Here is a 20,931-nt window from a genome sequence, read left to right as displayed (position 1 = left end):
TCTACCTTTTAATTTGTTATTCTGCTCTGGAGTAGGCAAGGAAATGTGTTAAAATTGTCTCAAGAGTGAATTTACCACTGAAGATTTTTTTGTACTATTTAGATTTACTACCATGTGCAAATGTTATTTTCATTAAAGAGAGGAAGAGATAGCTTCTGTGAATGTGTGTGTAGAGCAAAAAGATTTGGAATGGGGATTTACAGGCTGCCTCTATCTAATACGCATGAGGTTTTAGAGCACAGGTTTAGTTACTTGCCAACTGAGATATCTGGCTATCCTTTTATTTATTTCTTTATTATTATTTTGCTTTCATTCTGATTTTCAGCTATACTTCTAATAACTCAAAGTTGCCAAATAAGCAGTTGTTCTAACCAGTTATATTCCATAGCCATTAAACTAATTTGAAAATACAAAAATAAAAATAACCCAAGTACCAATTTTAACTATTTTTAGTTAAGATTAAAAAAAAGAGAGAAGGGTTAATTAGTATTGGCAAAGTATTATAATAATAATAATGGTTAGTATTTTTATAATATACTCACTGAATATTTTTTAAAAATGTTATCTATAAACATAAATCAATGAAGGTTTGTTCCATACAAGTCTGTCCACTGAATATAATGGTACTGCTATTTTCAATATGATGTTATTTGTTTTGTAGACACCTATCTGCCCGCATAAGCACAGATGCCAAATTATGATTTCATTATAAAGCAGTATTTTAAAATACTTCTGTATTCCCAAAGAAATTCTGGCACATTAAAATCCATCTGATTGTTCTTGAGTATTATTTTATTTATTTTCACCCCAAATTCTTAGCAAATATTTTTTCTAAAATATTGAATATTAAGTTAAAAAAAACCAGCAAAAATATTTTAAGTACTCAGCAGAACTGAAATGAACCAAGTATTTTCCAATAACTTTCACACAAGCTAAAGAATATAAATTTGAAACAGAAACAGGATACAAATGTTACTGCTGACCTAGAAGTAATCAAAAACATTTAAAATATGAGTCATCTACGATGATCTTTTTAAAAAGGAGAATGCTTAAGTTCCAATACTAAGCTAGTCTTATAGTTTATATCAATTTTCTGAAATAAGGCAGAAATGTATTTTTATTATATATCATGTACTTTCCCCAATATATCTGTGGAAAAAAAACTGCCAATAAATCAACTCCTAAATTCAGAGGCTATCTGTTTAAAAACGAGCAATGCAAGTTTCGGCTAAAACCTAAGTGTACATGTAGAATGCAGACTTTTCTGTGCTCTTCTATATAAGGTTGCAACCATAGCAAACTAATTATGTTCCACAGCAAAGGAATATAAAAGCTGGATAAGAATCTTGTTTCACTGCTAGAAATTAGAACTCTGGAAATCGCTATAAGGCTCACAGGGCAGAATCGTCATAGAATGAAAGCTCTAGAAGTATCTTATTTTTTCTCGAGCAGGAAAAACAGCCCAGGATTAATCCAAAACAAAACTGTCTTAAGCTAAAATGACAGAGTTCATTACAATCCCCCAAATATTAAAGAGAGCTCTTAAAAATATAACTTGAATGAGGGTCATGAACTATTTTAACATACCTCACTGGTGGTTTTATGAATTATAATGAATGCTGCTAATCTCTAGAAAGGAATGTATCAAAGAGGAAATAACCTCCCTGGCATGCTTACAGCTATACAACACATTAGTTTCACTACTTTCAAATGTCAGTGCTGGAGGCTCAGAATAAGCCTTCGGGAGGAGGACTTCAGTCACAGCAGCAAGCAGGTCTACTGAGCAGATAAGGGAAACAAGCAAATAAGAGGTAAGTATTTAACAAATAAATAAAGAGGTAAGTATTTAACAAATAAATATAGAGTTAATCTAAAGGTGTTTTTTTCCTTTCTTCAAAAACTCTGCTACCATAATCTTTCATTTCTATTCAGAGTTTTAAAAACCAAATGAAAAATTCATCAATGCTAAAGGAGAGATTTTTAATATAGGATTTGTAGATTTTTATGAACAAGTGGTTTAATCTTCCTCTTAGGGTCCCTTCCTTCCCAAGGAAACTGGGAGAATTAAGGAAAAAAATTACTACTTAAACAAAAAACTGGTTCAAATGTGGCATAAAGTGATACACTTGGAAAATGTCTGTTGCAGAAACCTGCTTTCTTTGAAAGACGAAATTACTAAAAACAATTATTTGGATCCTAGTAATACCTGCATTTTTTTCCTTCTGTCAAACTAAAGGTATCCTAAAATGCTTTATGAAAATAGCATTTATATCAGTATTAAAATAAACCTGGTCAGACAAAACCCAAATACAAATAAGGATTCCTAGCTGGTAAATCATTTATTTATACCTTAGGCAGGCTGGGAGTGTTTCTAGGTGTGTGGCCAGTGTGTGTACCAAAAAGTTCTATTCAGAATTATTTAGTGCTCTGATGTTTCTATTCTTCTATACGTATTTCCAAAGTAAAGGTAAAAAAAGACATTCAAGGGTCAGGAAATATCTCTAACCATTGAAAAAATGAATGTGTTTCCTGTTTCGTTAATTGAGGCATATAAGGAATATGTTTGTGGGAACTGGCAGCACTGTGACAAATGCGCAAGAGACCTATTGAGAAGGGAGAGGGAGGCTACTAAGTTGTGTGGTTTTTTTTTTAACTGTTTTTTTGAAAATAAAGAAATAAAATAAGGCAATCCACATAATTTATATCTAGGGGAATTCTCTGGTATTTAAATTCAAACACAATTCTACCACTATAGAAAAAAAAAAGAAACTAATAAATAGTCTTTTTTCACAGCTATCGGATTCTTTCACTAAACCTTCCGAAATCTGAGCCTCTGCAGAATACTAAACACTTGGTCCTTACCTACAGACATGGACAGATGCATGCACGCTCTCATTTTAGAGAACTTGAAATTGTTTTTAAAGGAAGGAGTCAACTTTGGCTTCGAGTATTTGGCATGGGTACAATGCCTTAAAAAAGCAGATGACCAGCGTAGCTACTGACCATGCTGACCACTGTCCAGAATCGGATCAAATCACAGAGAAACTACCAATGGCTTTCTCTTATAGAATATCTAAACAAAGCACAATTCCTGAGCACATTCTGCAGAGCTCATTTGATCACTTTATCTCTTCTAACTGGTCTGGATTACCAGAATCGATACCAGAGGAAATGAAACAGATTGGTGAGGAACAGGGAAATAAACCTCGCTGGGCAGCTCTTCTGATACTCATGGTGATAATACCCACAATTGGTGGAAATATCCTTGTTATTCTGGCTGTTTCACTGGAGAAAAAGCTGCAGTATGCTACCAATTATTTTCTAATGTCCCTGGCAGTGGCTGATTTGCTGGTTGGATTGTTTGTGATGCCGATTGCCCTCTTGACAATAATGTTTGGTAAGTATTTCACTTTGTTCCTGCCATCAAATCACAGAACTATGATATACTATTAGAGAAATGAATACTTATTTAATCTTTAAAGATGGACCTGGACTATTTACACATACAGTGAGTAAACAGTTCATTTTTCATCATTTTCTATGGTTGATAGTTTTAAAGAGCGAAAAATAATTTCGCAGAAACAATTTTATTCCCTCTTTAGTCATCTAATAAAATCATTTAAAAAGTCACCCAAGTTAGCAATATTCATAGACTCTGTATACATTACGTAAAGATTACAGTGAAGAAAAGAGCTATGCTTTAACTGCATTAATACCTTTTTTCTTGACAAAGAAATAGCTAGAACACTTTTGTAACACCTACATACTGGGTTAGTTATTAATGATAAGGTCTTTGAATCACTAAATTCCAACTTATATCACTAAACTCTAATTTTAAATTGGAATTGTTCTAAAAATTCTTGTTATCGCTCTATAGTTTGTGCACTTTAGACTTAAACACAATTCTTACACATGTGTCACGTTAAGAAAAAAATTATGTTTAGTTGCTAAAGAAAATGGTCTGGCTACGAGTGTCCCAGGAGATGATCCATTTGATTAATTTTTATGATTTCTGACCATCCATGTCCTTGATATATGTAAGACGTATCAGACCTCTAGCTTAGTAAAAAAGTGACCAATACCTGAGTTATTACAATAATAAAAAATACAGTTTGAAATTGAAATCTTATTTGCTATATTAAAAAAGATAATATTAAGATGATATAAGTTGTTTCTGATTCATGCATATTATCTTAGTTATAGAATTTGAATAGACACAAATAATTCTGCTGATGAATTATGAGGGCTCCTAAGAATCAGCATTAAGAGGATATTTAACTTATTCAATGCTTGTGTAAATTGATACTACATTCATTAAATGCTTAAGAAAAATGATTATTTGTACCAGATAGGGCTTCTTGGAATTATGTTTATATGGTGAACATAAAAATATTACAATTAGTAGAATGCATATTAGGAGGTGAAGAAAAACTGGCATTTCAAACCACTTTATTCAGGTTGAAATGTTACATTTTTATAAGTAAATTATAGAAAGATATCTAAAATTAAACACTTCATCTCCCGAATATAATAGGATGGTGACAGGTTGAAACTTCCCATTCTAAATCAATATTTATCCAGGCTTTAAATTCTGTGTCTGAGCAAGCAGTAATGAATACAGTTCTATTGTCTTAATAGACTCTCTAATTATTAATACTGTCTTTCTGACTATCCTCCCCCCTTTTATAAACTTATAATCTTTTGAATAATCTAGTGCTACACATAACTATGGAATATAAGAAATCTTACTGTAAGGAAGAACCTAAACAATCTTAATTCTGAATAAAGTTTAAAAGAAATAAAGTAAGTGAGGATTATGTAGGAACATTTATGCATATTTAGTAAAGACTGTACAGGTATTTGATTTAAGCTCTTATCTCCACACACATAACAGTAGCACACATAATATGTGTAAAATCATACTCCTTTAACTGTGTTTTACTAGGCATACAGAATATGTTAAAATGCTCGTCTCATACTACCACAAAATTTAATTGATATGTTATGTTAAACAAATGAGATTGAATAAGTTATGTAGAAGTGAGTTTTAATTAAAATTCACTAGTCCACAAATATCAAACATCTACTATATGTAAAATACTGTAGTAATTAAATTGTCAGCTAAACAGTTAAGGAATCTTAAGAGGCAAAGTTCCATAATATTAAAGTGAGCTGAGTAACGAAACACAAAAACAGGTAAGAGAGATAATTCCATGTATTCCATAGGAAAATAGCAGGAATAGGTAGGTATCCAGGAACTGAAAACTCAGTTTATATTATTTAAAGTTTTGGGGCCCAAGATATTCTTAGCAATAAAAGTTACCAGGAAACCCAACGCATATTTTCACATAAAATATGTGGAATGTCTTTTTATTTATGTCCTAAATAATTATGTATTTTTAACTACATTTCACTCTTCCAAATGTTTAATTTTTAATTACAAAATAAAATCTTTCGTAGCCCCAAAGACTTTTATTATCAGTAATTAAGCTGTATAGTAGGGTTAGATTTGGGGAACTTAACCACTATTTAAAACATTATTGCATTAGTTCATTATTGAAAATATTATTATATTTCTATGAGAAAGTCCATGAAAAAAAGGGCATGTTGTCCTCTAAAAAGCTCCGAAAGGACTCATTCATAAATTGGAAATTGCACATATTATAAATGCGGACCTGACTTTACTAAGATTTTTTTGATAGCCTTTCACATGTTAACAAATACTTTCTAAATTAATGTATTTATAAGAATTTCTGATAAGTTTAAAAGGCAAGAATAGATTTTGTGTGTTTTTCTCTCATTATAGAGATAACCTTCAGAACTTCTGAAGTCTGTATAATCAAAATTGTCCCTAGTTCTGTAAATATAAAAAGTTAAGTACCACTATGAGTTGAGGGGTGATTTTAGTTATCTCAAGGAAATTTAACAAAAATAACACAGAAACTTTATATTAGCTAATATTCTAATAAAACTAAGTTTTAAAAAAGGAGAGCAGTACATTTTAAAAAGTGGCTCTTATACTGAGGAATATTTTATTCCACCAATGATTTATATAATATTGATTATCTATTGTTTGAATTTCTATTTTACCAAGATTATGACTCCTGATATAACATGGTCTTTCAAATGAGTTGTGCTATGTCAACTTTTCTGCCACTTCTTCCTCTCTGGGAACACTAGGATTTAACCCACTTTACAGTTCTAGTTTTTTACTATCTTGCCTATAATCCCTAAAACCCATGATCACAAATTAGTAGTTTATAACATAAGTCTTGAAAATTCCTACATCAGAAATACCTGAGTAGGACACACAGAAAAGTGGAATTACCACATGCCAATATAAAAAAGATGGGATGTTCGCAGTTTAGAAACTTTCGTTCTAAACTTTTCCTTCCCTCATTAAATTAAAAATGTAAAGGGAGAAAATACAGCATTTGGCCATCCATTGGTTATTACTGGCTCATTTATAACTTAAATTGTAATGCATGTCTCATGATCTATAAGTTGAAACAGTATCTGATACAGTTGAAAGAAGGTACACAAAAAGGCTGAAAGATGGGAGTATGAAAAAAGACACACAGACTTTGAATCCTGGTTCTCCTGTGTTGGCTTAGGCAAGTCATTTAACATGTCAGAGTTCAATCACCTTGTCTGTAAAATGGGTTTGCTAAATCTTACATTGCAGGTATTTGTGAAATTGTCAAGTAGGGCCCAGAACATTATAAGCACTACCAATTGGCAAGTATTAGTACAGTATGCAAAGGGTTTATATACTTCAATATGTGATTTAATTTAGACGTGAGTCTGACCAGAGATGAAACAGATGTATAGTAGTAAAATAAATCATTCATTTATGCAATGAAATGTTGTTCTGTCCAATTCTTAAATGAGGGAGCAAAGCAGCAATTAGAGGCACTTCTTTTTGGAAAGTGGAAATTTTAAAAAGGAAAAATTTTCATAAGCATTAAATCACTTGAAACATTTAAAACATTAACACATCAGAAATCTAACCCCCGAATATTTCCTATGCTCAAATATAGTGGGAAAAGAACAAAAACAAAATAGAAGCCTCATAATAAAAATTTAAGCACTGGTCTATGTCTCTCTTTTCTGGAAAGTAAAGATAGAAACAAAAATTTCTTAAGTGAAATAATGTGTACTTGAAAACTATGTCCTTTTTGGATATCAGGACTCTAGGATTTGTGCTGCTCTGATCTATTCATGAGCTGTTTACCTTGGTGAACTCTCTAGGCATAGCTCTCTAGGAATGGCTTTGAAAATAATGTTTTAAATCGTCAAAAGGGAACTATTTTATGCCCCAGATTTATAGATTAATGTCATTTAGTTTCTGAACTCATTACATAACTCAGCTTTCCAAACAAAAACTTGCCCAAAGGGTAGACAGGTTTCAGATAAAATTAGTCTATCTCATCAAGAAACGATTTTGGCTTCTTGTTAAAAACCAGTTTTTGTTTTAAAAATTTAGGTTTTTACACCAGTTACAAAGCAAAAAACCAAAAAATTAACAAAAACCAGACATGGCAATGCATATAGGTTATTTGAGTTTCTTTGTGTTATTTATATACATATATGTATAAATAGTTAAAATTCAACTTTAGTAAAAGGCACACTTTCATGACAAATTAAAGAGTTAAACAGTTAAACATGTTTTCATGCCTGTTTTTAAAGCGTGGCTTTAAGTTCAATTGGATGCATGCAATCTTGCTACAGCAGGCAGGAAGATAAACATACTGATTTTATACTGATGATATGGCTTATTGTTTCTAAGTAGAAGTGTTTTAATGGCTGGGCTAGTTTCTGTCAAACAATAATAGTATATTTATTGTGTGCTTTCTCTATGCCAGACATTGTTTTAAACACTTCACATATATTATTGCATTTAATGCTCAAAGCAATCCTATAAAAATGTTATTATTACCATCCCCATTTTACGAGAGACATGATTTGATAAATCATAAATGGCAGAGACATGATTTGAACCCAGGAGAACTGACTCTAAAATTCATACTATTAATCTCTATTACTCTGCTTTCTCAAATGAAATGAGAAATTATTTCAATCAAAAATGTCATATTTGACAAACAGCCAACATTTATATCTTAAATCACTCTAACAAGAGGGCCATAAAATTTTCTCTAGGGACAAAGGCAGAACCCAATAATTTTTAAAGTTGTATTTCATATTAAATAATACATAATAATTGGATCTTAACCAATACGTGTATGAATTCTTGAGATGATTGTCAGACCTCTTATCTGAGAAAGATATTAGACTTAGGCCCATGCATGAGGTTGCTGAACCTTCTCTGGGAGACAAATAGAATCTTACATGACTGAATGGCAATTCTACCACTCCTTATGTATGGCTGTATTTAAAACACACAAATCTTCATTTTAAACAACAGAATATTCATGCTATTAATATTTTTAGATAAATAATGAACCATGTATAATCCAATACTCAGTTAAGACTTGTTTTGCTTCTATAATTATCAATCTGTAATTATCTCAGGCACCCACATAAATGTCATTATTCAAACCTTATTGAAATTAAATTCTTCTTGGAATTGAATTTGGAAGTGGGTGATGGAAAGAGGTGGAAAATAGGATTTGTTTTTCAGAGCAATTTTGTGTGCCTTCTTTTTGTAGATAACAAATGCTATAACATTTTAATGTTTCCCCCCTTCCGTTTTAGCTTTTATGAAAAAGTCAAATTTAGAGCCCCAGAAAAGCAGTAATTAATTTAGTTCAAGTATTTAATAACTTATTTCCCTTAGACTGACTCTTAATACACTTTTCTCTTTTTATGTAAATCTGTTAACTATTCCATTTTAAATAATATATTAAGTTCTTATGGAAATAAGCTGGACAAAATACATTACAAAAAAAATTATAAATCCTTAAAACAAATTAAAATTCCTAATAAAAACAACATATAAAGTTTTGGAATAGTTAACCTATCTCAACATGACCTTTTACACTTTTCTAGATAGTAAGAAACTTTTCTGACTTTGAGCCTATCAAATCAATACTAACTGAAAACATAATTTTATAATGAAAGTATCTGGACTAGGGAAAATCCCTTTATAAATTGAGAATGTCTAGAACTGTTTTCATTTTTTTATAAATTCTTAGATTACCTGAATCTATTTAGGCAATTAGACAATCCTTTTCTCTCTGTATAAAAGATATCTACTCGTATTAATTTAATGTAGTCAGCTGTTCCTTTCATGTAAGTGTCATAAAAAGTCTATTCACTAGTATTTCATGAAACTTGGGATGACAAAGAATCATAAAGATCATCTCTTATTCCTAAAGCTCACAGTCTCTTCCTTTATTAAAGAAAATTCTATACCATGCCTCAATATTTCTATTGTTGGTAACAAGAAAAGACTGACTCAACAAAATTCTAGTGATCTGCACGGATTTTAATACCTATTTTCTATTCCAAAATTGGAGCTTAAAAAATAAATTCATTTTGTTGGAAAGTGAGGCTAACAAGGCTTCATAGGCATAATTAAATCAGCACTAAAGAGCTTTCTCTCTTAGTTCACAATTAGAAATATGTGGGTCAGATAGCCTAATTCCAAAGACACGTATTTTTTAGATGAGAGCTCTGTTGTGGCTTCCTGCTCATGGCTACTAGATTTATGACCAGAATTTTCCAGATCTTAATTTTTAAAAATATAATCCATAATTAGAATAGCTAAACAGGCAAGTTTAAATTAGAAACCCGTTTTAAAAGATGATACAGAGCGCATGCATTTAAAAGAAAAAAAGCCTAAGATATGACATTAATTATCTGCCTTTCATAATCCTTAACTATGATCAATATCTCTGGACGCAGCTCTAGACTTGAATAGTTTTCCACCTTCCACTCAATCCTAAATCTAGAACTCCTGGACAGTTCAGAATGCAGCTTCACGTTAGTAATTTCCATTGCAAAACTCTCTCAATCATACGTACTTCTTCTGTTCACTCTACAGGCTATTGGTTTGCTTAAGCTCAGGTCAAACATTGCTGCCTTTGACTAGCCAAGGTCCTCTCCCACTGATTAACAGAAAATCTGAACAGGACAGCTAAAAGGAAGAAAATTTAGTTGTTTTCTTTCTACACACGGGTTTCTCAATCATACTTTATTTCTTTATTTTGAGAGGTTTCCCACAAGTTCCTTTCTATGAGGTATTCTGAGTGCCTACATTAGCTAACATACCATGTTTCCCAGAAAATAAGACCGGATCTTATATTAATTTTTGCTCCAAAAGACGCATTAGGGCGTATTTTCAGGGGATGTCTTATTTTTTTTCATGTACAACAATCTACATTTATTCAAATATAGTCATGTCATCTTCTGGAATATCATCATAACGTACTAAAATGCATCCATCTGGCTCATGATCTTAACTGGGGCTTATTTTCAGGGTAGGTCTTATTTTCAGGGAAACACGGTAGGTATATCTTTTAAGAATTAAGACACCTTTCCCAGCAAGTCTTCTAAAGCAGTGTTTCTCAAACACTGATTTTCATACAAATCACCTGGTATCTTGTTTAACTGCAAGTGATTCAGTAAGTCTGGGATGAGGCCCAAGAACCTGCAGTTCTAACAAGTCCCCAGCTTATGTTGGTCCTTGCAGATCTGAAGAGCACTTTGAGTAACAAGGTTCAAAAGAACACTTTCAACTAATATGTAAGTTTTGATAAACAAATGCTCCCTCTCACATTCAGACTTAATTGTACCTGAATCCACTCAACTGCAAAACCAGTGATATAATCTCTAAGTCCCCTTCCAGCTCAATGACTCTAATTTATCGTCTCCACAATCCCTTATCCCCACCCTCCATTAGTGATGTAGGGAAAGTATGACTATAGCAATTTATTTCAAACTATGAATTACTCTTTCCACCTGAAGCTTTAATCCTTTAAGAAGCTGCTGAACATGGAATCAAGTACTAAGCAATAATTTATCCTTTTTGAACAAAAATTCATACTGATTTTGTTATTCTGTTCCGAAGAAGAAATATTTTAGTATTCCTATTAAGAATGCCACATAGCAACTCTGGAAACAGAAGGCACCAAAAAGCAGATGGGTCAGCCTTCCTACCTTTTTGTAAAGTATCCAACTATTTTTCACTGAAATCCCAGTTGACTCTTGAAAAAAAATATATTCAAGTCTATAACAAACTTCTTTCTCTAAATTATGGTCGTTATTTTTTGGTCTGGATGCTAACCTTTCTCCACCCCCAGGCTTCTTCAAGTCAAAGTTTACACTAAATGGTTTGTTGGTGCTCTGAAGTCCTGAGCTGGTTATCTTGGCCCACCTTCACTTATCCCAATCATTTTGCCTGTCAAAGTCAGATACACTTCCAAAATCCAGGAAAAGCAGTTTATATTTTGTCAGTGGACATACAACAATTAAACTGTAAATAGGATTCAGATAATCTCATATCTATGACATTTGTTGTATACTGGAGTAATTTGCTTTTATAGCAAGTTCTAAAATGTGTGTGCGCGTGTGTGTTGGTAAAATGGATTCTAACTGAAATATTCTAGGGTGAACCCTAATATAAATTTTAGTTGCTCTGAAACTGCAAACCTGTATGTAGTGGGTATACGTATAACACATACTGTATCAAATCCATGTATGTATGGATACTTGCCCAAGTAAATTTATAGGAAAACTATGTAGAATATTCAGTATCATATACAAAAATGTGAGATTTTAAAAAAGTTAATACTTCTAAACTGCTTAAGATTGTCTGAAGTATACAGTAAGTACTTGTGTTAAAATAAGAGTTTGTTAAATAAATTAAGTACTATGTCTAAAGCTGAGATTTTCTTTTTAAACAAAATTCTTTATCACTTGTTACACCTCCAGAGATTGGAGTGAATGATGGAATATGAAAGGATAACAACTGACTTTTCCTCAGGATAACCTGAAGTCATTCCTTTCGCAAACTTTATTCAAGAACTATTTCTGTCAGAAAGAAAACTCAAATCATTCCACTTAATTATTTTGCTAAGTGACAGTTTGCTACAAACAAGGTTCATGCTGCTAGACACTGCTACAAGAGAGCCCAGCCCAATTCCCGGCTTCACTCCCATTCTAATACTCCTTTGCCACATTACATTGCTTCCCCCACGTGGTAAAATGTTTCCTTATTAGACAATAGCAGCTTAAAAATAAATTTTATTTGACTAGCAAGGTTAAATTCCAGGTATAACAATGTATAAATTTTTAAAAGATCACAAAAAGAATAGACAAAAGAGCAGAGGTCAAAATAATGCTAAACTGCTGCTGAGTTCCAAAAACCGTTGTAATTATTATACAAAACAGAAAATACATTTAAAAGGTACATACCATCTACAGAAATATATTTAATATTACTGATTCTATTATCTGAAGTTAAACGTTATCTGTGGAGGTTAAGTCATAAAATTTCAGATGAATAACAAAAAGGTAAAAAAATAGTTATCACTTTAAAGAGAAATTGCAGATTGAAGGTTGCCATTTTGCAGAAGAAATGTTTTTGTTTTGTTTTTCTTTCTTTCAGAAGCTATGTGGCCCCTCCCACTTGTTCTATGCCCTGCCTGGTTATTTCTTGATGTTCTTTTTTCTACTGCATCCATTATGCATCTCTGTGCCATTTCAGTGGATCGTTATATAGCCATCAAAAAGCCAATCCAGGCCAATCAATATAACTCACGAGCTACAGCGTTCATCAAGATTACAGTGGTGTGGTTCATTTCAATAGGTACGTGGGGAATGTCGGGGTGTGGTGTGGTGTATACAGCCTTTGGTTCCATTGGGCTAGGAGAATTCTAGGCGTGATAGGCCATGAAGCTCAGCCTGAGAGGTCAGGGCAGCCTACTGACACACCAACACAAGCTCTTTATACCACTACATTCACCACACAGCTTCTAAACCATACTGTCAACAAAAAGTATAAAAAGCAGAAAAGTTCATGTCCTCAGAAAGAACCACCTTCACAGTGTGTACTGAGATATCATCCTGCTTTGATTCTGACATGCAGGAAGTCTAAGTCTGAAACAGGTTTCACATTTGTCAACAGATCATTAAGGTCTAGGTAGCATACTGAATTCTATAACATATTAAAACAACAAACAAGAAACGTATCTTGAATCATGTCTAAGAAGATAAATAGGAAAAGAGAAAAAAAGGACCCAGAAATTTTGTATGCAGGTATCAAATTTATCTGGGAAGCAATTATGTGTGCATACGAAAGGTAGTGTCTACTTAAGTGTCTCGAATATGTTTAATTACATGTTTTAAGAGAGATGTGACGTTCAGAAATGATTTATAGAAAGAAATCGTATTTCTTCTAACCTGTTTTATGCCCCTGTGCCCATCTTTAACGTGCAAAGATAGCTGCTATAATTATCTTAGCATGAAGTATAGCATAAGTAATTCAAACCTCTAATAAGTTAAAATCAGAAAAACAAACACATTCACAACAATTACGATGACCATTCAGTCTGACGAGCAGATACACTTCTTCACAGTAAAAAAAAATTCAAAGAGGAAAAGAAATCAAGAGAGACCTAGAATGCTAAATAAGGAAAGCAAGAAAAAGATGTGACTTCTCTAATCAGAATAAGAACACTGGGGCAAAAAAACAACACACTGAAATTGACTTTTATATTCCTGAAATTACGATATCAGGGCTAAACCTCTTGAAAAGTCTATAGGTTAAAAAAAAGTAAGGAGTGTTACTACTCTGGCTTGGGGAGAAAGTAGGGGCAAGGAAAAGTCTATTCAGAATGGAGTGATTTCCAAACAGCGAGAAAAGGCTAGTTTGGGGGGCAGAAGCTAAGCCTGCCCCCAAAAGAAGCTAGAGAAAAGGCATGGGAAATAATGGGTGACAATTACCGAAATTTAAAGCAGAAAGGAGGAAACCTAAAGCAGTTCACGTCAAACTTATCACATCTTTTTGATAAGTTCACTGCAATGAGGAAGAGGAAAAGGGAGACAGTGTAAAGTGTGTGTGTGGGGGCAGGGTGGGGAGAATAGGCAAAGGCAGGGAGAAACGGATCCTTAAGAATTAAAACATTTGAAACTGTGAAATATGATCAAGCCAATAAATAAACAGTCTGTTGGTAGATGTGGTACTTCAATTAATGTTGGATAACAGGAATTTATAAATTGATCAAATTTTTATTATCTATGATGTGTTAGGTAGTAATATAAAGATGAACAAGAAAAAGAATCTTTACACTCAAGGAAGGCAGATATATAAATAAATTAGACTAATACAAAGTGTAAGTATGCAGGAATAAAAGAATAAAAAGAATACCCCAGATTTATTGCTTTGGAAAGGGGTCTTACAAATCTACTTTTTCCCTTTATAAAAGGAGAGAAAACAAACAAACAAAAAACCCTAGAGGTTTTTTAAATAGTTGGGTTAAAGACTCTCACAGCTTTTCAGCACCAAGGCCAAGATCAATGCTCTTTTCATTTTATTACAGTTGTCCTGTAGAACCAGTGACAATTTAGTAACTTTGTAAAAGAAAGCAGATGATGGTGGGGTTAGTTCAGTTCTTAAATTCTGCAAAGTGCTGAAATGAGCCCACTTTCTTCTTCTTCTGGATTTACGGTTATCCTAGATAACACCTGGCAACAGTAAGGTATGAAAGGAGACTAAGAAAGTAAGGGTATAAAAAATACCAGTGAAAACTTAAATGTTATTGGCCAACAAGCTGGTTAAGAAGGTAAGCCTTGATGAAGTTAACGGAATGTGACAATAGGGAAAGATGGACTAGAGATCAAGATAACCGTAAAGAAGTTCTTCAGTAATGAAGAGTGGTAGCAGCACAAAAAAGGGAAATATAAGAAGCGATCTTGATGGGATAGAATAGTTTTAAGTGGGCTTTATGGATGGCTGCAGGAGTGCAAATAATAATAATTAGAGTTGAGCTCAAGAAATACAAAATTAAGGTATTAGAAAGGTTATCAATGGGATGAAGTCATGGAAGGTGAGAGCAATGGAACAGTAAGACTAAATAGCAAGGTGCAGCTGAGCCAGATGCACAAATGTCCTGGAGGTTGGTAGGTGGATGGAGAATAGAGTGGTGTAAGTAGATTAATAGACTTTAAAAGGGGAAGTGTTTTGGGGGGAAAGAACAGTGGAAAGATTACCTGGAAGTAAGAGGGTAGAGCAGGGGTCAATCAACTTTTTCTGTAAAGGGCAAGATAGTACATATTTTGGGTTTGCAGGCTCTATATGGTTTCTGTCACAACTACTCAACTCTGCAGCAGAACAAGAGCAGCCACAGATAATAGGCTAACGCATGGGTATGGCTGTGTTCCAATAAAATGCTATTTACAAAAACACAAGGCAGGCCAGATTTAGCCCTCAAGCTGTAGTTTGCTGACCCCTAGAGTAGAACAGTAAGTATACAGAGCCCTCCTAGGGCAAAGCAGGACAAGCAGTGGCCTCCATTAGAAAGGGTTTGAGGAAAACATTCTTGTCATGGGCTCTTTAACTATAAAAAGGCTGTGCAGATAATGGAGTACTTTCAGATTCCTAAAACAACATATGGTTTCTAGAGATTTCTAACAATCCCTTAGTTTTCCCTAAGAAGGAGGAAAAGATTAAAAGACATCCATAAACATCAAACAATAAAACTTAAATGAAACCGTGTAACCTCAAAGAATAGATATCTATTCAGAATTAAGATATTGCTTGAATGTACTCTGAAGTCTTAGATCAACTACACTGGATATTAAGATAAAAGTTGGATATTAAGCTAAAAGCAGCTTCTCTTCTGAATTCCTTTTCCTTAACCTGGTACAGAACAACAAACAAAAAGATTATGAGAACTGGAGAATAAATGAATACATTCTCTACTATTTCATGAACATACTATATAGCTTTAGAGAAGCCTTAATTATAAACCTGAAATCACCAATCTCTGTTTAAAAACAGCAGGTTTGCCTACTGAGGTTCTATCTGTCAAATCTTCCATGAAGCACTTTGACAGATTCTGCATTGTGGGTACTAGGAATTACAATATACTAACCGCATAAAATCACTAAACACTCTAAAATGACCTATCTTAGAGTTGAAATAAAATTAACTCAGTTTATCTTGTTTCCTCTTCCTTAGGCATTGCTGTTCCGGTCCCTATTAAAGGGATAGAAGCTGATGTGGGTAACCCAAATAACATCACTTGTGGGCTGACAAAGGATCGTTTTGGCAACTTCATGCTCTTTGGCTCACTGGCTTCCTTCTTTATACCTCTGGCGATCATGATTGTCACCTACTTTCTCACTATCCGTGCTTTACAGCAGAAAGCTTACTTGGTCAAAAACAAGCCACCTCCACGTCTAACATGGCTGACTGTGTCCACAGTTTTCCAAAGGGATGAAACACCTTGCTCATCACCTGAAAAGGTGGCAATGCTGGATGGTTCTCACAAGGACAAAACTCTGCCCAACTCAAGTGACGACATACTTATGCGAAGAATGTCCACAGCTGGAAAAAAGTCACTGCAGAACATTTCCAATGAACAGAGAGCCTCAAAGGTTCTGGGGATTGTGTTTTTCCTCTTTTTGCTTATGTGGTGCCCCTTTTTTATTACAAATATAACTTTAGTTTTATGTGATTCCTGCAACCAGACTACTCTCAAAATGCTCCTGGAGATATTTGTGTGGATAGGCTACGTTTCCTCAGGGGTGAATCCTTTGGTCTACACCCTCTTCAACAAGACATTTAGGGATGCATTTGGCCGATTCATCACCTGCAATTACCAGGCCACAAAATCAGTAAAGACTCTTCGAAAATGTTCCAGTAATATCTACTTCCAGAATCCAATGGCAGAAAACTCAAAGTTTTTCATAAAACATGGAATGAGAAATGGGATTAATTCTGCCATGTACGAGAGCCCAATGAGGCTCCGAAGTTCAACCATTCAGTCTTCAATCATCCCACTGGATACACTTCTTCTCACCGAAAATGAAGGTGACAAAACTGAAGAGCAAGTCAGTTATGTATAGAATGGCAGTTTTCATTAACTAATATAATGATGAACAAGATGATGAAGCAGATGTAAACGTACCAAGAATTATATAAAAAACTATGTCGTGTATCAAATCATCTCTTTTAACTAGTAAGAGTTATTTATTAAGATTATCCAATTTTGTTTATTTGGACAAAATTACTCTATGAAAAAAATCATTTTGTACAGCTGCAAATTAAAACATTACCTGCACAAACTTTTTGTGGTAATTAAAGAGCCCTTGACATGAATGTTAAGGTAGTCAAATAAAGTAAAATTAAGTAAATCAATAAATTTCGGGCTTAAAAAAAACCCCAATGTTATCCTATGTAACTTATTTAGTTTCTAATAATATGCAAAGCTATGCTGCAAATGAAATAAAACAAGCATTAATCTTGTCTTCGACACCTTAAAAGTGTAAGGCATAACAGAACAGTGACAGGAACAGAGGACTAAAAATAAGTACACAAAATAATGATAACATCTGGAGATAAGATCACCATTTACAGACTGGCTTAGTTAAATGTAGTCATGACTTTGCTTTGATCAGGAGACTGTCTTGATGGAGGGGTAGGGAGGACAATAATTGGATATCATACAAAATTATGGGATCTTAGCACTAGAGCTGTTTGTTAAGTGGCTGGTACCAGGCATCGACTCAGTAGAGGAGAAAGCAAATGAAATCACTCTTGGGTACCTAAACCTCATTATGTTCCTTGAGGAACATGTAGAAACAAACTGGAGGCATGGGACCTCAACCCAGGAACCTAAACTTTAATGATCTTATGAACTCAGATCATGGCTGCCCAAGCTTGCCTAAAGACTTGTTTGAACTTTGGGCACAAAATTTCTAATTCACTCTTTCATTATTTCATTTTGCATTGCGAGATCTGGGAATAAATCCAATCTGTGTCACTTACTGTATTTGGCCGTGTATAATGCGCACTTTTTGCCCAAATTTATAAGGGAAAAATAAGGAGCATTATATATGCGTAGTACTAATTCCAAGTCTATATAAATGTTTTTAATTCTTTTACTTATGCTTATGAGTTACAAGTGTAACTCTAGAAATCAATAACAATATCTGTATGCAAAATAATATCCTGGAGTATGACAATAGGTTTTGTTGAACTTATGACGAACTTGCAACAACGAAGAGTTCTTGGCCTTTTATGATGCATAAATATAGTAAGTTTGTTACTGGTATATAAAATTTCTTGTACTTTGTATCTGTCCTTGTGTTTTATAATTACTGTTACATAAAATGTCTTGCACTATATTGTTAAAAAATAAATGCTAAAATGCCTTTATAATACAAAAAACAAATCCCTAAATGTAAACAAATAAAAATTTGAATTAAAAAATTAAAACGAGGGCCGGCCCGGTGGCTCAGGTGGTTGGAGTGCCGTGCTCCTAATGCCAAGGTCGCCGGTTCGATTCCCACATGGGTCAGTGAGCTGCGCCCTCTACAGCTAAGATCATGAACAATGGCTCTCCCGGGAGCTGGGCTGCTGTGAGCATCCAGAGGTTGGCGTGAGCTGCCGTGTGCTGCCAGGAGCGGCTGGTGGCCAGCATGAGTGGCCAGCAGCCAGTGTGAGCGGCCGTGTGCTGGCGTGGGCTGCTGTGTGCTGGCGTGGGCTACCATGTGCTGCCATGAGCAGCTCACAGCCGCGAGAACTGCCGTGAGCTGCCCACCGGTGACTGACTGCCTCAGCCCGGGGGGAGCGCAAGGCTCGTAATACCAGCGTGGGCCAGGGAGCTGTGTCCTACACAATCAGACTGAGAAACAATGGCTTGAACCGGAGTGGGGGTGGAGGAAGGCGGAAGAATGAGGAAAAAAACAAAAAACAACAAAAGATTTTGTCTCTGAAAGTTTGGGCCAAAAACGTGGGTGCGCATTATACACTGCGAAATACGGTACTAGCTAACTGAATTTGCAAAAGATACTGAATTTCCCTGAGCTTCAATTTCCTTATCTACATTTCACAGGGTTCTTATGAGGGTGAATATATGTGGGCACTTTGTAAATGGACGATTCTGCTTACTTCTGATATTTTATTTTTATTCTACTCCCACAAATGGTGAACAAATTCAGGCTGAGAGGGTCTGCAGAGAAGAGAGCCAGTGTCTTAGCTTTTCCTTTTCGGGTTTACCCATTCTTACGCCTCAACCTACTGCTATATTGCTGTCCCTTCTCCACACAACTCAGTTTAAGAAAATTACTTCAAGAAATGTGTTGGCTAGAGAGAAACTCAACCTAAGTGAACCAGGTATATATTTGCCAAATAGTAGAATCCTTTCCTAGAACATGGTTCTAATACACAGAACAGGCTCTATGCCATCTGCCAGAGAGAGCGTATCTTATAATTTAATCCTTAAATCATCCAGGCACTTTTCCTCACTAGTCTAAGATTTTCCAGCAGCAGTGAGGTGGGCTAGCTCAAATAAGAGGATAAATAATTTACGTTCTTAAAAAAACAAAAAATTCTTCTCTATTTTGGTTCTTGTCTCTAATATGATGGGTTTGGCATATGTTAATATTTATATTCTTGCCAAATCATGTGCGATTAAGCTTTCAGATATCACTTTAACAGTATTCCAAACCGCATGTTATGTATATGAAGGTGTATATAATCATTTCAGGAAATCTAAATACTAGAGATGCCAATCACACTGCCAAAGCTCTACCTCCAGACAATCTAGAAGGACTATCTTCCCATAGCCTCTAAACTGCCTCCAAATTGGTGGATGTGCTTAAACATATGTACAACTACAAAATTAACTACAAGACCTTTAAATTATTTAGCTTTAATTTCTGAAAAAGATTTCTTTGCTTATAGTTAGCTGAGAAATCTTTCTATAGTTAATGAGAGCATTTTAGTATTTCTAGAAGATTCTAGAAAATGAAATACAACTCCAACAAAAAAATCTGTAATTTTAAAGCAAAATTATCAGAAGTTAACTACTCCATGGTAACACAGAAACTCTATTTAATAGTCTTATCACCAGAGAAAATAGATTGTACCTCTTTAGAAGAATACATTTTGCAAAATAAGCCCCAACTTTATTCCATGTTACTCTATTCCATGTTTACTGTTAACACTCTATTCCATGTTTACTGTTAATTAATGGAGAGGAGAAAACAAAGATGTAGAAAAAAGAATGAAAAAGACAAAAATAAAGGAAGATACAGCACACAGAACATAAACACAAAGATAGTGAGGCAGAAACAGAGAATAACATACAGAGAATATGCATTAAATTGATACATAATTGTAAATGGAGATACTGTAAAGATAATTCATGCATTTGGTGGTAACTAGTTGATTGCTAGAGTTCCTTCAAATTCTAAGGATCTATAATGATGCAACATTTTCACATTCAGGGAAGCAGTTTTTGTGGCCTAAAAAATATCTGCACCAAGAATCTCCCTCTCATCTAGCAAGATCCCTCCATATCTGAAAGCATATTAATGTATACATTGAAAATTATTTAGTTTCATACTGTGACAGTGTAAGTCATAGCAAAGATGACCAAGAACCTCCAAGATTGTTTAATTTTAAGAAAGGTCTGTATCAGATCATCAACTTGTTCACCATTATAGCAATTTTATTTAAACAAGTATGTAAGACCAATGTATCTTTTGACTTTTTCATTTTCCTTTCCAATGTCAAATTAAAATAATTCAGATTCTGTTCAATTTCAATTGAGTTTCAGTTAACACCAAGCACAGTACTGTACAAAGAGTTGTTATTATAAAATCTGCTGAATACAGGATTAGGAATAGAGACAGTGGAAATGTAATGGCTGTGTGCGATGTCAGAGGAGTAGTAGATAGGGGGAAGGGGGTTGACACACTGTGAGGGATATAAATGATAAATGTCTAACTATTATA

At 34.1% G+C, this 20,931-nt stretch overlaps 2 protein-coding genes across 2 annotated transcripts in view; one reads left to right on the top strand and one right to left on the bottom strand.

The window, feature by feature from the left end:
- PSMD1 (proteasome 26S subunit, non-ATPase 1) overlaps positions 1 to 20,931 on the bottom strand; it is a 91,911-nt gene that overhangs the window by 40,945 nt on the left and 30,035 nt on the right. The gene's annotated exons all lie outside the window — the stretch shown is intronic.
- On the top strand, positions 1,408 to 19,502 carry HTR2B (5-hydroxytryptamine receptor 2B). The gene is made up of 4 exons (XM_019739783.2): positions 1,408 to 1,811; positions 2,794 to 3,397; positions 12,572 to 12,772; positions 16,145 to 19,502. Exons 2-4 carry the CDS (start codon positions 2,983 to 2,985, stop codon positions 17,032 to 17,034), a joined length of 1,506 nt encoding a protein of 501 aa, XP_019595342.2. The 5' UTR covers positions 1,408 to 1,811; positions 2,794 to 2,982; the 3' UTR covers positions 17,035 to 19,502.

This window comes from Rhinolophus sinicus, linkage group LG01, assembly GCF_036562045.2.
Source record: "Rhinolophus sinicus isolate RSC01 linkage group LG01, ASM3656204v1, whole genome shotgun sequence".
Lineage (NCBI taxonomy): Eukaryota > Metazoa > Chordata > Mammalia > Chiroptera > Rhinolophidae > Rhinolophus > Rhinolophus sinicus.
Note: the sequence above shows the minus strand (reverse complement) of the source record. Positions and strands in the feature narration are given on the sequence as shown.